Source organism: Harpegnathos saltator, unplaced genomic scaffold (assembly GCF_003227715.2).
Source record: "Harpegnathos saltator strain DR-91 unplaced genomic scaffold, Hsal_v8.6 scaffold89, whole genome shotgun sequence".
Lineage (NCBI taxonomy): Eukaryota > Metazoa > Arthropoda > Insecta > Hymenoptera > Formicidae > Harpegnathos > Harpegnathos saltator.
In genome coordinates this window covers 425910-439167 of record NW_020230716.1, presented here as the reverse complement: position 1 = coordinate 439167, position 13258 = coordinate 425910, and the positions used below count along the sequence as shown (strand labels likewise).

The 13258-nt window shown below is 40.9% G+C and overlaps 2 protein-coding genes across 2 annotated transcripts; one reads left to right on the top strand and one right to left on the bottom strand.

Annotated features, from left to right (window-relative positions):
• The first annotated feature begins 5057 nt into the window (after positions 1-5057).
• Hsc70-4 (heat shock protein cognate 4) lies at positions 5058-8003 on the top strand. The gene is made up of 3 exons (XM_011138951.3): positions 5058-5230; positions 5346-5561; positions 6091-8003. Exons 2-3 carry the CDS (start codon positions 5357-5359, stop codon positions 7851-7853), a joined length of 1968 nt encoding a protein of 655 aa, XP_011137253.1. The 5' UTR covers positions 5058-5230; positions 5346-5356; the 3' UTR covers positions 7854-8003.
• A 908-nt stretch (positions 8004-8911) lies between these two features.
• On the bottom strand, positions 8912-13168 carry LOC105181886 (RING finger protein 10). Its single transcript, XM_011138952.3, has 12 exons — positions 12735-13168; positions 12429-12604; positions 12123-12346; positions 11886-11976; positions 11577-11767; positions 11302-11497; positions 11098-11220; positions 10804-11020; positions 10448-10699; positions 10193-10367; positions 9735-10105; positions 8912-9654 (listed from the first exon to the last, which is right to left on the bottom strand). Exons 1-12 carry the CDS (start codon positions 12802-12804, stop codon positions 9554-9556), a joined length of 2187 nt encoding a protein of 728 aa, XP_011137254.1. The 5' UTR covers positions 12805-13168; the 3' UTR covers positions 8912-9553.
• Positions 13169-13258: the final 90 nt, after the last annotated feature.

The following is a 13258-nucleotide window of genomic DNA, read 5'->3' as shown; positions in this document are numbered from 1 at the left end:
ATTCTAATGAATGAAAATAAATTTAATGATTGCCATAGACTTTCTATTAGAGAGAGAAAGTGAGCAAGAAAGTGTGGGAGAACATAAAAATAAAGATATGGCTATAATATTAAAAAACTATTTGGGACATTTTTAGCTGAGACTCAAACCACAACTTACCGGCTTCCATAAAATTTTGCCGAAATTCGGACCACAACTTATCGACCTCCATAAAATTTAGCCGAGATTTGAATCACAAGTTTTCAGAAATTATCATTATGTTAATTTAAAAAAATAGTACATTCCTAAGTACAATTTAGTTTTTATTTAGTAAAATTTATAATTATAAACCTATAATTTATATAAAAATAATTATAAACTTATACTTCATATGATAGAATAAAGAATAGCTTCTTAGATCTACTTTATAGAAATGAAGGTCTAAATCAAGTGATTGTTAGACTCGTTATTTTTGCAAATTAGTCCCAAACTTTTCAAATTGCAAATTTCTCGCAAACGAAAGCCCATGCACGCAAACCCTTTAGGGTTTTTATTTACTCAACCCCCCCATTCGAATGAAATATGACTCATTCAATTATCGATTTTACATGTCTTGCCATCTCCTTGACAGTTCACGAAATAGATGAAGTTCAACAAAACATTGCAAAACAAAATACACATAGACTTTATTATGTGCTGTAACTTCGACAAGAATAACGATAACAAGTTGCTTGTAAAAACATTTTAAAGTTTGTAGTCTGTACTTTTCAGGTTTATTAAATTCCAAACATTATTATCGTTTATTATTAATATATATTCAATTAAATGAGATAGTCACTAATCGAACTTCAATTTTATCTTTTAGATTTTATAAAAAATAGTTTTTGCTTCAATGGTAAACAAATTCACATATGTAAATTATGTAAATAACGTTTTGTTGTAACTTCTGCAGAGAAAGTGAAACCAAGCGTTAATCTAGAGAAAAGAAAGGAACTCAAAGTACAACAAATACTAAGCATATCGAATTGTACATAAATTTATACATAAAGAATCGACGTATGGACATTTATTGTAGCCTTCCAATTTGCAAAACAAAATACACATAGACTTTATTATTTACATAAATACATATAAACTTTATATTAATTTCATAAGAATATAACAATATCAAAATATATTTTGCATTTCACTAAAATACAGTTCATCATTAAATCGCTAAGAGATGAGCGCGTATGCCTGGAATTTTCTCAGGAAATCTATGGCTACTATATCTGCAATTTGTCATTGTCCATTCGCTACTGTTTACAAGCGCACAAGAGATTTATTTCATCGTTCAAAATATAAATCCATGGTCTTATTATATCGTCGGACTATACTCGTCCGAGGTTCTTCGTTTATTTTCAGTAACAGAAAGTTTCAATGAAAATCAAAAATACTTCACGGGAGTGGGAAAAACGTATCTCTCTCTCTCTCTCTCTCTCTCTCTCTCTCTCTCTCTCTCTCTCTCTCTCTCTCTCTCTCTCTCTCTCTCTCTCTCTCTCTCTCTCTCGCTCTTTCCTCGCGAAACACAAGGACGCATATGTTCAGCCGTTTTGGCTTGGACTATAAAAATCGAGCGGATTCGATTTATAAGCGGAGAGAGCCTCCGCTCTTCCTTTCTAATTCGAGAAATTGGTGAGAATATCGCCACGGTTAAAATTAACCGACGCTATCGGAACGGTCAGTACGGCTCGTCTAATTCTCTTTCCTACCTTTTCTGGATACGCAAGTTTTTCTCACGCTTCAAAACGTCCGGCTGGCTCTCCTTTGTTCAAATATGCCCTGAGGGGAGAGATAGTTCAGCAGACAATATACTGCAGCTTCTTTCGCAACCCGTGCAGACGTTGCGTTATTGTGACGTGTCACATCCGGTCTCGTGCTGCATTACCGATATATTTGCTACATATTTCTTTAGAAAAATATACAAGAGAGAAAATTCTATAAAACAATCAGAGTGTTGAATTGAGGGAATATCGGCGGTTTCCGATTATTGAAAGCAAATTAGATCACCGTCAATATTGACGAAGACAGCACAAACTTCGAAAAAACATCTGAAAAAGTATAAGAAAAGAGGACGTCTTTGACATCCTTGAGACATCTTTTAAATGTTTATATTGTCTGAAAGAAAATCTCTCTCTTTCTCGATGTGCAATCATTAGCATAATTATCGTGAATGATATCTTTCTTTCAAGCAATCGCGATATAGTTCGCGAAAAATAATTAAATGTTTTAAATACAGCATTATATTTGTCCTTTACATGGACCAAGTTAAATTAAAATAAAAAGCAAATTAAGTGCTTTAACTAAAATCTTATTTGTTTCAAATATAAAATCAAATTTGGACTCGGTTTTGGTTACATGCGTATTAAAAATATTAATATAATATAATTTATATAAATATTAATATAATTTAATAATAATTAATTAATATAATCTATGTATGCACCTGGACAAAGTTATTCTAACAATAGGATCGCATTTAAAATTAAATTGGATGTATGTTAAGAAGATATTTGAATTAAATTATTTTTTAATGTTCGATTTTGATTTGAGTTTAACATGATTCATAAAAGTACAAATATGAATCATATGCAAAATATGTTTGACTGTTTCTCACGGGACGTAATATGTTAACGTTGAGAACGCACGTGGAAAATTCCCAGTGATTTGTAACAGTATCTGTTCGGTCTGGAGATATTCGACAATATCTCAAGTCCCATATCGCTCTCATAATGCTAGGTTACAGATTGATGACTTTCACTCGCTATATCGTCAGAAACTACATATGGTACTCCTTGAACTTGCCACTACGATCATTCTACGCAATATATTCCCCAGTCGTCGATGACGATACGCGCTTATCGCCGGCACGAATTAGCTTGGTAACGCCCCGACAATATCGCGATACGCATGCACACACTAGCATATTCTTCGTTCGTGATGCTTATCTTAATCCTTCGTATCAGCAAAGCCATAGTTCATCCTTAACGAAAGCAGCGCTAGCTACGGCCCTGGCAGGAAACTATCATATCATGATTACACTCCAGAACCTTCCTCGTCGCCTAGCGAGCTCGCCCGTCGTTGTATTCTGTAAACTCCACATGAGTTGCATTTTCTCGCATATTTTTGTCTTCTTTTATTTTCCATCACACGATAAACGTATAACACGGACACGTGGGTCTTCTCCTATTTAGACGCATATTCGTATACCTATACAAAAGAGACGCATGTCGCGTGCGAACATCTCGGATCGCTCCTACACGTGCCTGTACATATAGGCTTTTACATGATTCAGACTTGTAATCTCGCGACATTTCCGCAACACGTATACGACCGTCTCACGGACGTGGTATCGATCGTTTCGCAGATAGTCGCCGAGCGAACGTTCTTGTACACTCGGCGCTGTACGTACCGTTTCGAGTTTGGCCAAGCTGTGTGCCAGTAATTAATATGGAAATTATTCATAGGGGCTCATACAGCATAAAATGCAAATCATGAAATCATCATGGATGCTCAGAGCGTCTTAGGGCACCTTTAGGCATTTTGGACATCACTGGGATGTCGTTTCGCGTGGGTCTTCTCCTATTTAGACGCTTATTCGTACACCTATATAAAAGCGATCGTTTTTTGCAGGGAATATACATAAAGAAACGATATTTCTTTTCTTACCGACGCAAAAATAATCGTGCTTGTTACTCGAGTACAGCATGAAATTATGATGACAACAAGATGACGAGAATATGATGAATCATGAAATAATGAATTTTCCTCATTCTAATCTAATTTAATCAAAATTTTCTCATTCTAATATTGACGTCATCATGATTTTCTGTTCTGCCTGAGTCAATGAGGCAATCGACGATAAGATGAAAATGTGATAACTTCGTAGTAATAAAGCTGATGTAACTTTCTTCTCTGTTGTAATGTAAGAGCAGCTGTGTGTGTTGCTATGCGGCAGAAAGGTGTGGAAAACTCGAGAAACCACCACGTTCGACCAATGCACAGCGAATACGTCGGATTTTCCAAGACCTGCAATTCACCGTGAGTGCGAATTTTCATTGCGCAAGAGGAAAATACAGCAATAATCTTCACACGCATGCAGAATACGGAATACACAATGACGCTTGATTAACGATCTCAGGATTATACCATTCTCTCTCTTCACACTCGCTCTTCGGAAATGCTCTCCAGGGCGAGAGAGGCTTTATCGCGAGCGTGTGCATGCGACAAGAAATTTTCCGCTCATAAAACTCTAAAGAGACAACATTGCACGTCGAGCCGGCGTGCGCAATTGCCGTTCATCATCGAGCGTTATACAGCAAGGGTTACCGATGGTCAAGGCGGGACGGCCACACGAAGGTGTTCCTTTTCTGCTCGCTGTCGTCCGTCGACACGTGGACGCTCCTTGACGAAGGTTTCCCATGAGAAATAAGACACCGATCCATGTGGCCGTGCAAAGCGCGGGGACAACCTGCCGGAAAACGAGCGCGGCGCGATCGATCCGTGCTTTCTTCCTCGAGCGATCAATTTACTGACGTCATGGCCGCATACGCGAATTCCAGCGGGACCTTGAGCGTGTGTCACGCCGCGCTTTTTTATCGCACCTACGTAAACGCGTGAGCGCGTATAGGTGACGCGCGCGCGCGCGCGTGAGCGCGAGCGTTTCTAGAATTAGGTTCTCAATCTTTCTTCGTCTTTCCTCATCTTTCTCCCCGTCCGTCGATCGTCCGTTATTCCAAGCGGAAGTGATGACCTACGCGACGCTTCCGTTCCCGCGCGATCAATCGATCGATTGAACGACGTGGACGAAGGGATCGTATCGCGTCGAACGTTCCCCGAGGGTGAGCAATAATTCAGTGGAAAGCCAAGTGGACGATAAAATTCGTAGTGGATGCGTCGAACGAACGCGTGATCGATAAAGACGCGCGCGCAAATTGACACTCGCCTGACCCCCGCAGTGAAACCAGGTCGGAGATTCTCGACGTATCGGCCGCCGGCGCCGGGGGAAGCGGCCGCGCGATTGGTCGCAGCGGGTGCCCCTGTATGGAAGGAACGTTCCAGAAACTGCTGTGGACTTGATATATACTGGTGCAAGGGCGCGGACTCGTCACTCACGTTGCGAATCGTTGTACGGAGAACTTCTTCGCTGTCCTAGGACTCGAATTCTCGTCAAATTAAACTCTCGCTCTTAGGCAAACCGTAAGAAAACAAAGTATGTGTCGGCGATCGTCGCTTTTCTCCGACGTAGAAATCTCCTCACGTAGAAATCTCGTGGGGATCATCGTGCGTCTCATCGAGATCAGACGAAGTACTTCTCCCTGTTGCAGAGTCAGAAACAATGGCGAAAGCACCCGCAGTCGGTATCGATCTTGGCACGACCTACTCCTGCGTCGGCGTTTTCCAACACGGCAAGGTCGAGATCATCGCCAACGACCAGGGAAATCGCACGACACCCAGCTATGTGGCCTTCACGGAAACCGAGCGTCTCATCGGAGATGCCGCCAAGAACCAGGTCGCCATGAACCCCAACAACACCATTTTCGGTGAGTTTCTACATTCTCTTGAGCGTCACCTTGTACCGCTAGATCTAATTCAACTTGCATTACGTCACGAGATTATTAGACTTGTCGACGGCTTCCGAGGATTCGCCTCACGTCACAATCGCCATGATAGCGCCAGTATGGAAGTTTCTAGTTTTACATGTACATATATGTCTCACTTATTCTTTATGGCACGTCCTTCATCGATTGACTTTGCTAAAGTGGGGAATAATTTAATGAACATGAAACTGCTGACTCATAGGAACATCTATATATTGAAAAAGGAGGAGCTTTCTCTGTTGTAAACTTATTACTATCTATCGCTGTTTAATTTCAATAAAAAAGTAAAATTTTGTATCATTTACGAGATTCCTTTTTCCAAACAAATCAATATTAACTTGATGAATGATTTATTGAGAAAAATGAGAGACAAAAATATTTCCTATCATTTTGTTGAATTTCATCATTTTCTATATAAAATGAAAAAATCTTTCGTGTTATTGATTTTGATTTTTTTACTTTAATCTTCCAGATGCCAAGAGGTTGATTGGTCGTCGCTTTGAAGACCCAACTGTTCAGGCTGATATGAAACACTGGCCATTTACTGTTGTCAATGATGGTGGCAAACCAAAGATTCAAGTACAATACAAAGGAGAGACAAAGACTTTCTTCCCTGAAGAAGTGAGTTCGATGGTCTTGGTAAAAATGAAGGAGACCGCAGAGGCGTACCTAGGCAAGACTGTCACTAATGCCGTGATCACCGTGCCCGCTTACTTCAACGACTCGCAACGTCAGGCAACCAAGGACGCTGGCACCATCTCAGGCTTGAATGTATTGCGTATTATCAACGAGCCCACCGCCGCCGCGATAGCGTATGGTCTTGATAAGAAGGCCACCGGCGAGCGGAACGTCCTGATCTTCGATCTCGGTGGTGGTACTTTTGATGTATCTATCCTGACGATCGAAGATGGTATCTTCGAGGTCAAATCCACGGCAGGTGACACTCACTTGGGTGGCGAGGACTTCGACAACCGTATGGTCAATCATTTCGTGCAGGAATTCAAGCGCAAGTACAAAAAGGACCTGACCAGCAACAAACGCGCTCTTCGTCGCTTACGTACTGCATGCGAACGCGCCAAGCGCACCTTGTCGTCCTCTACGCAGGCGAGCATCGAGATCGATTCGCTTTACGAAGGAATTGACTTCTACACTTCCATCACCAGGGCGCGTTTTGAGGAACTTTGCGCGGACCTCTTCCGTGGTACTCTCGAACCTGTGGAGAAATCGCTGCGCGATGCGAAGATGGACAAGTCGCAGATCCATGACATCGTCCTGGTCGGTGGCAGCACGCGTATCCCGAAGATCCAGAAACTCCTGCAAGATTTCTTTAACGGCAAGGAGCTCAACAAGTCCATCAATCCGGATGAGGCTGTGGCATACGGCGCGGCGGTGAAAGCCGCTATCCTGCACGGCGACAAATCCGAGGAAGTGCAGGACTTGCTCCTCCTCGACGTCACGCCGCTCTCCTTGGGTATCGAGACCGCTGGCGGTGTCATGACCGCGCTCATCAAAAGGAACACCACCATCCCGACGAAGCAAACGCAGACCTTCACGACTTACGCCGACAATCAGCCCGGCGTATTGATCCAGGTCTACGAAGGTGAGCGCGCCATGACCAAGGACAACAATCTGCTGGGCAAGTTCGAGCTCAGCGGTATCCCGCCCGCGCCCCGCGGAGTACCGCAGATCGAAGTTACTTTCGATATCGACGCCAACGGTATCCTCAACGTCTCTGCCGTGGACAAGTCCACCGGCAAGGAGAATAAGATCACCATCACCAACGACAAAGGTCGGCTCAGCAAGGAGGATATCGAGAGAATGGTGAACGAGGCTGAGAAGTACCGCAGTGAGGATGAGAAGCAGAAGGAGACGATCGCAGCTAAGAACGGGCTCGAATCTTACTGTTTCAACATGAAGAGCACCGTTGAGGATGAGAAGCTCAAGGACAAGATCAACGCAACGGACAAACAGACCATCTTGGACAAGTGCAACGACATCATCAAGTGGCTCGATGCCAACCAGTTGGCTGACAAGGAGGAATACGAGCACAAGCAGAAGGAGCTCGAGGCAATCTGCAACCCGATTGTCACGAAGCTCTACCAGGGTGCCGGTGGTATGCCTGGCGGTATGCCCGGCGGCATGCCAGGTGGCTTCCCTGGAGCTGGTGGTGCTGCACCCGGTGGAGCTCCCAGTGGTGGTGGCGCATCCGGTCCCACCATCGAAGAAGTAGACTAAGTCGAGATCATCGTTCCTGGCTTCGATTCGTCACTGCCCATCATCGTCAACAAACAATCGCCAACAAAACCACCTGCAATCACTAGGCATTCCTTCGATTTGGAAATAACACGAAGCAATAAACACGAATGAACGAACATAGAACCGTTATACAGCCGCGGTTTTTCCTACGATCATTCCGTTTCCTCGCATTGTAGGGTGTTTGGCTAATTAGCGATCTCTCAAGGGTTCCTCTTTTCCTTTGTTTTTTTCATATCATTGCCTCATTTTTTATATTTTCGAGTGAGTAATTTATCTCACACATCCTACATTCTACTTATTTATTTTGTCGTTGTGCGCGCAGTACTTAGAATGCGATTGTTCGTCAAGATCCGTTATTTAACCTATATTTCAGACTTCGTAAAGATGTATACAGAAGGATTTTCAAGATTGAACATCGGCGTTTCTCTGCTACTTCTGTAATAAACACGTAGGCTAGTTAACACTTCTATACATATAACGAGACCGACCGTTGCCAATGTTATATATTGTCAATAGTTGGTAAACAATGTCGACATATTCAAGTCCAAGTTGGGTTTTATTTGTGAGCGTTGAAGTATTATAATTCTTTTTTTTATTACGATTTTTTAAATCACTTGTTCTCAGCTTCTAATGTCAAAATGTATTCAAATTTTTATTTTACAAATAAGATTCAGGTTTTCCTGATTTTTGATGTGATTAAAATTTTCCTAGCTATTGTCAATTGTATTAATTTCTTATGAAATCACTGATTAATTTCACGATTTAAAAAATTAAATTCTTCGTATAATTTAATACTTGTAGATTATTTCTCAACTACCCTTATACCTGTGTATTGTGGCATGTCACTTACAGTTATTAACAATAAAAACTAGAAAGTTCTAGTAGTCGAGTCTCCTCAATGTAAAACCAACAATTGAGGAATAATATGGATAAATACGTTTCTTGAAATCAATAGAAATTTGATAGAGATTTTTTAATTATCATTTATAAGACTTACATAATCTGTTTTGGAATTCGCTAAAACATCAACACTGATATAAATTAAATGAAACTTTATTCATATGTTCAATAGGCCAGTACTTCGTGGCAAATAAAGCATAATAAATTTCCGTACAGTGCTATTTTACGTACGTGTATTTAATACGTTAAAGGTATCGAATTATAAACAAAATCTTTCTACAAGTGATCCAATGGACGTTCTACCAAGGTAGGTTTCTCATCAATTACCATAGACATACACAAATAATATCAGAAGAAATATCAATAAATTTTTCCTGTTACGACATACTTCAATATAAATCAGTTTTTTATCGTATATCCACTAATTCAATGTTATAGATAAAACTCACTGAACTTCATTTTTTTTTGTTTATGGATCAAAGGAAAATTTATCAATAAGTTTCTAAAAATTGATAATTATAAATTATCGATTGTGTTGTAAAATCTATTTTTGTCGTAATAAAAATGTAAGATGACTATATAGATTAAATACTAACGCAAAGTGAAGTTTCCGAGTGACAATATATATGACAAAATTCAACTTCTTTCATATTCTGAGAAATTATCCTGTACAAAACACAATTTATATCATGTCTGGTGACTGATGAGGAGCCTTTGACATCACGCATATCGCGCAAATAATATAAAAATATGTTTTAATCATAAACAGATAATTGTAATTAAGATGCACACGTCATACCGGTCGCAAACAATACAGTCCTCTTAGTCTTCTTCTTTTTCTGCTTCTTATTTTTCTTACCAGTTGTGTTAGCCGCTTCTCCTGCAATAAGGATCCAAATGACGGAATGTATATATTGAAGTAATAAGTTCGACAATTTTATGTATGTGTGATCGTAATACCTGAATCATCTAATCTGGTTTGTTCTAATGCACGAGCAAGTGCATCGCCAAGGCATTGATTGTTCGACGGCGGGGAGGCATAGTATGCTTCTTCTACGTCTTCATCCTCATTGGATACTATACCGACTGCACCGGAACGCGTTCTTGATGGTATCGAAGTAACAGATGGCCAAGCATTAGTGGATTTTATAGGTGTCCTGGTATTGCGCAACATCTCTGCAAACGATGGCCCCTGCTGCTGCTCGTGCGAATGTTCCAAAAGCGAGATGTTCTCTTGTCCTGCAGCGACTTCATCAAATGTACTTGAAGACGACGAACTGCTAGCGATACTCGACATGGTTGTCGGCTCCGGAGATGACAGTGCGTGTTGCCTGTAAATACAAGCAAAATCCAAGTGAAGTCATGTTTACAAAGAAAGTATCAGCGATATTGAGCGCGATAAAAATTATCTTGCTCACTCAGAAAATAATAGCTCCGGATTCCATTGTGGAAAGTGTCGATTCGATTCAATGTTTATGTTGGGTGTTGGATATTTGCCCATTCGTTTGTTCTGTTCTTCTGTAATCTTTTTATCGCGTTTTTTTTCCTCACGCTCTCTGCGCTGTCTACGCTCCTTTCTTAGATTCAATTGATCTGTTGACAAAAGGACCAAACAAATGACATAAACAATATGATGTCCGTTAAGAGCAAATATTTCAAGGGATGATAATTACCGCGAAAAGCATGAAGTACATGATCGGACACAAGCGGTGGTCTTAATTCGATCTCCGCTAATTCAAACTGGCAAGTAAGTGGCAGATGACAAAGATATCGCAATCTTCGTTTTAAATCTTCCGTATAGCTGCCCGCTTCCTTTTCGAGAAGCTTGCCTGTTATCACAGACGGGCAATGTTCGAGATCGCCGTATTGCATTTCCAACATTTTCACATTCATCGCATGAAGATACAAATGTTGCCCGTCATCGGCTGAAAATCAATTTTATATAACGTTATTGTTTATCTCACTGAAATTATGCGACACATTCTACTTGGAAACATATATTCGGCTACTTCAGGCTGTGATTATTTACCTTGATAAAAATAAATAAATCTGGAAGGACCTGAAGCACACTGGTTATCGTTGGAAGCACTATCCACAATTTTTGAGGACTGCTCTGCTGGAGCAGTCTCCAAAAATTCGGTATCGTTCTTGCAACATGCATCAGTATTTACTTCGTTCTCTCGCGATGTTTGCTGAGCGACTTTTTTCTCTGTTATATCTTCCATGGATAAAGAGTCTTCCGAAGCCTTATATAGCGCATATTTTTCTCATTATTCGGCTAGTTATTCTAGTACATAATTATATAAAGTCACACTAAAGTTACCTTCAGCAGTAGCTCATTCTTTCTCTGTGACAGCTCATTGAGAGCTTGCTTGATGTAACAATCCGGATAATTATCATATTCGAGTTTCAGCTGAACACGTTCGAATTCTATGATGTTTATAATCTAAAGACAATCGTTACGCATCCGTATTATCATTTTCGTTCTCACAATTATAACACATCAAATTTACCATTACAGACTTACGTCTTGTACGCTTGCAATGAGAAGTTTCGAATAAATTTGATTATCAGAATTTTCTGAGACAGATAAGAATATTGTCGGTGATGTTTGCGCCGTTGATTTCACGGGTATTGCGAGTACAGAACCTCTTTCGCGTCGCATCAAACGTAAATTTAATGTATCGCCCAAATTGAATGTAGTCTGTGTGATCTCAATCATGCTGGAAAATACAAGATTAAAATTTCCTCCGAGAATATGTCTTCGAGAGCATCTTGTAGCTCGGCGTGGTAGATTTGTACCTTTTTAAATCATTTTTATAAACGGTGGCGTAACAAATGGGACATTTGCATGAAGCGTCTTTTTTGTCAGAGACATCTATGTAATGAAGAATACAAGGCCAACAATAAACGTGGCCACAACGTGTCATCTTGCCTGCGATTGGTGGACATAGACAAATGGGACAGGAGAGGTTCTCCGAGCTGCGAACTTTCTGTAAAAAGGAATAATTCAAATTGAAAAAATAAGTACTCTTATGCGGTGTATAACAAAGTGTTGTGAATCATTTTACATAACAACCAAATAAATGAGTTGTAACAGCAATAACTTACAATTTGTTCAACTGACTTCCAATCCACAAGAACATCTGGATTGGTCCAATACAGAGAATAATCTCCACCCGCAATCACAACAAATTGGCAACTACCAAAGAAAAAGAAAAGGCAATTGCAAAATTTCATAATCACTTTGATATCCATATTATACATCTTAATTGGTAAAGTCATTAACATTCATTTCATTTCATTAACATCATAACTGATGTTTAGATGCAACAGCAACATTATTACCTAGCTTGTAGGAATTGCTCCTTGTTGTATTTATGGCGTTGTATCGGTGGAAGCCATCTGTTACTGTTGTGATTACTCCTCATCGACTTGCCCATATTCCTATTATGAGCATTCCTCGGCTCATAATGAAAATTCAGCAGATGATTGCCGTTCAGCAGGTAATTCTCCTTTTTACATCCATGAACCAATACTGAGCCAGGCTCAGCCCATTTTGCTGCCACTACCTATGTGCATACAAGAATACATGTTTAAAATGTAAGATTCAACAAATTTAGAAAGAAACATCACATATTTTGTAAAGCAGACCTTGGTATTCTCCTCTGTACTGCCATGATATTGTCCTTTAGCTCTCGGTCTCTTAACAGTATCTTTTGCTTTCTGTACGTTCCACTTTCTTGGTTGTTCATTCTTAGAGAAATTACTGGCGCCGGTAAGTTCCCTCTTGCGCTTCTTCTGCGGATAGACCTTGGTATTAACGACATCTGAAATATAATACATAAGATGATACAAAGGTAGCTGATAGAGAATGAGGATGAGCGAAGCGCGCAAGCACAGCGAAACAGCTGGCAGCATGCTAATCGCTTGGCTCACGATGTCTTTGATTACACGTACCTTGGTTCTTCTTGGCATCAGCACCGGCCCCCTTGGGCGGGGATGGCGGAAATTTGTTCTTTATGTCCATTTGCGCGAAGACCGTGCAATTCGGTCTGGTAACTCGCCTCGTCAATGCTGCAGTCTCCTCCGTTTGGAGAAACGATATCTTCTCGCAGGCCCTTCATCTTCTTCAATAAGCCATGTTTCGTCAGTACCAAAGTAGTAAAAAATACGTGCTCCGTTGTGCGTCGACTAATCGACAGGCCGATGCGGTGGTACACGAAGGTACGCGAATAGCGACGGAGCGGAACGCTCGCTTTTCTCGGGGGAGCAGTCGGTCTCCCGCTTCCGTCGCCAACGACGACGATTTCCGAAGGGTAAGCCTAACGACGGTCACGATCCCGTGTCCCCGTCGCTATGATGGCGACGATATTAACGATCTACGGAAGCGGAAGCCGACAGTGCGCGCGCGTCTGCGATGCGCATGTCGCACATCCACGACCACGTGACAGATTTCAGTAGACTCGTACTCGGTTTAGGGC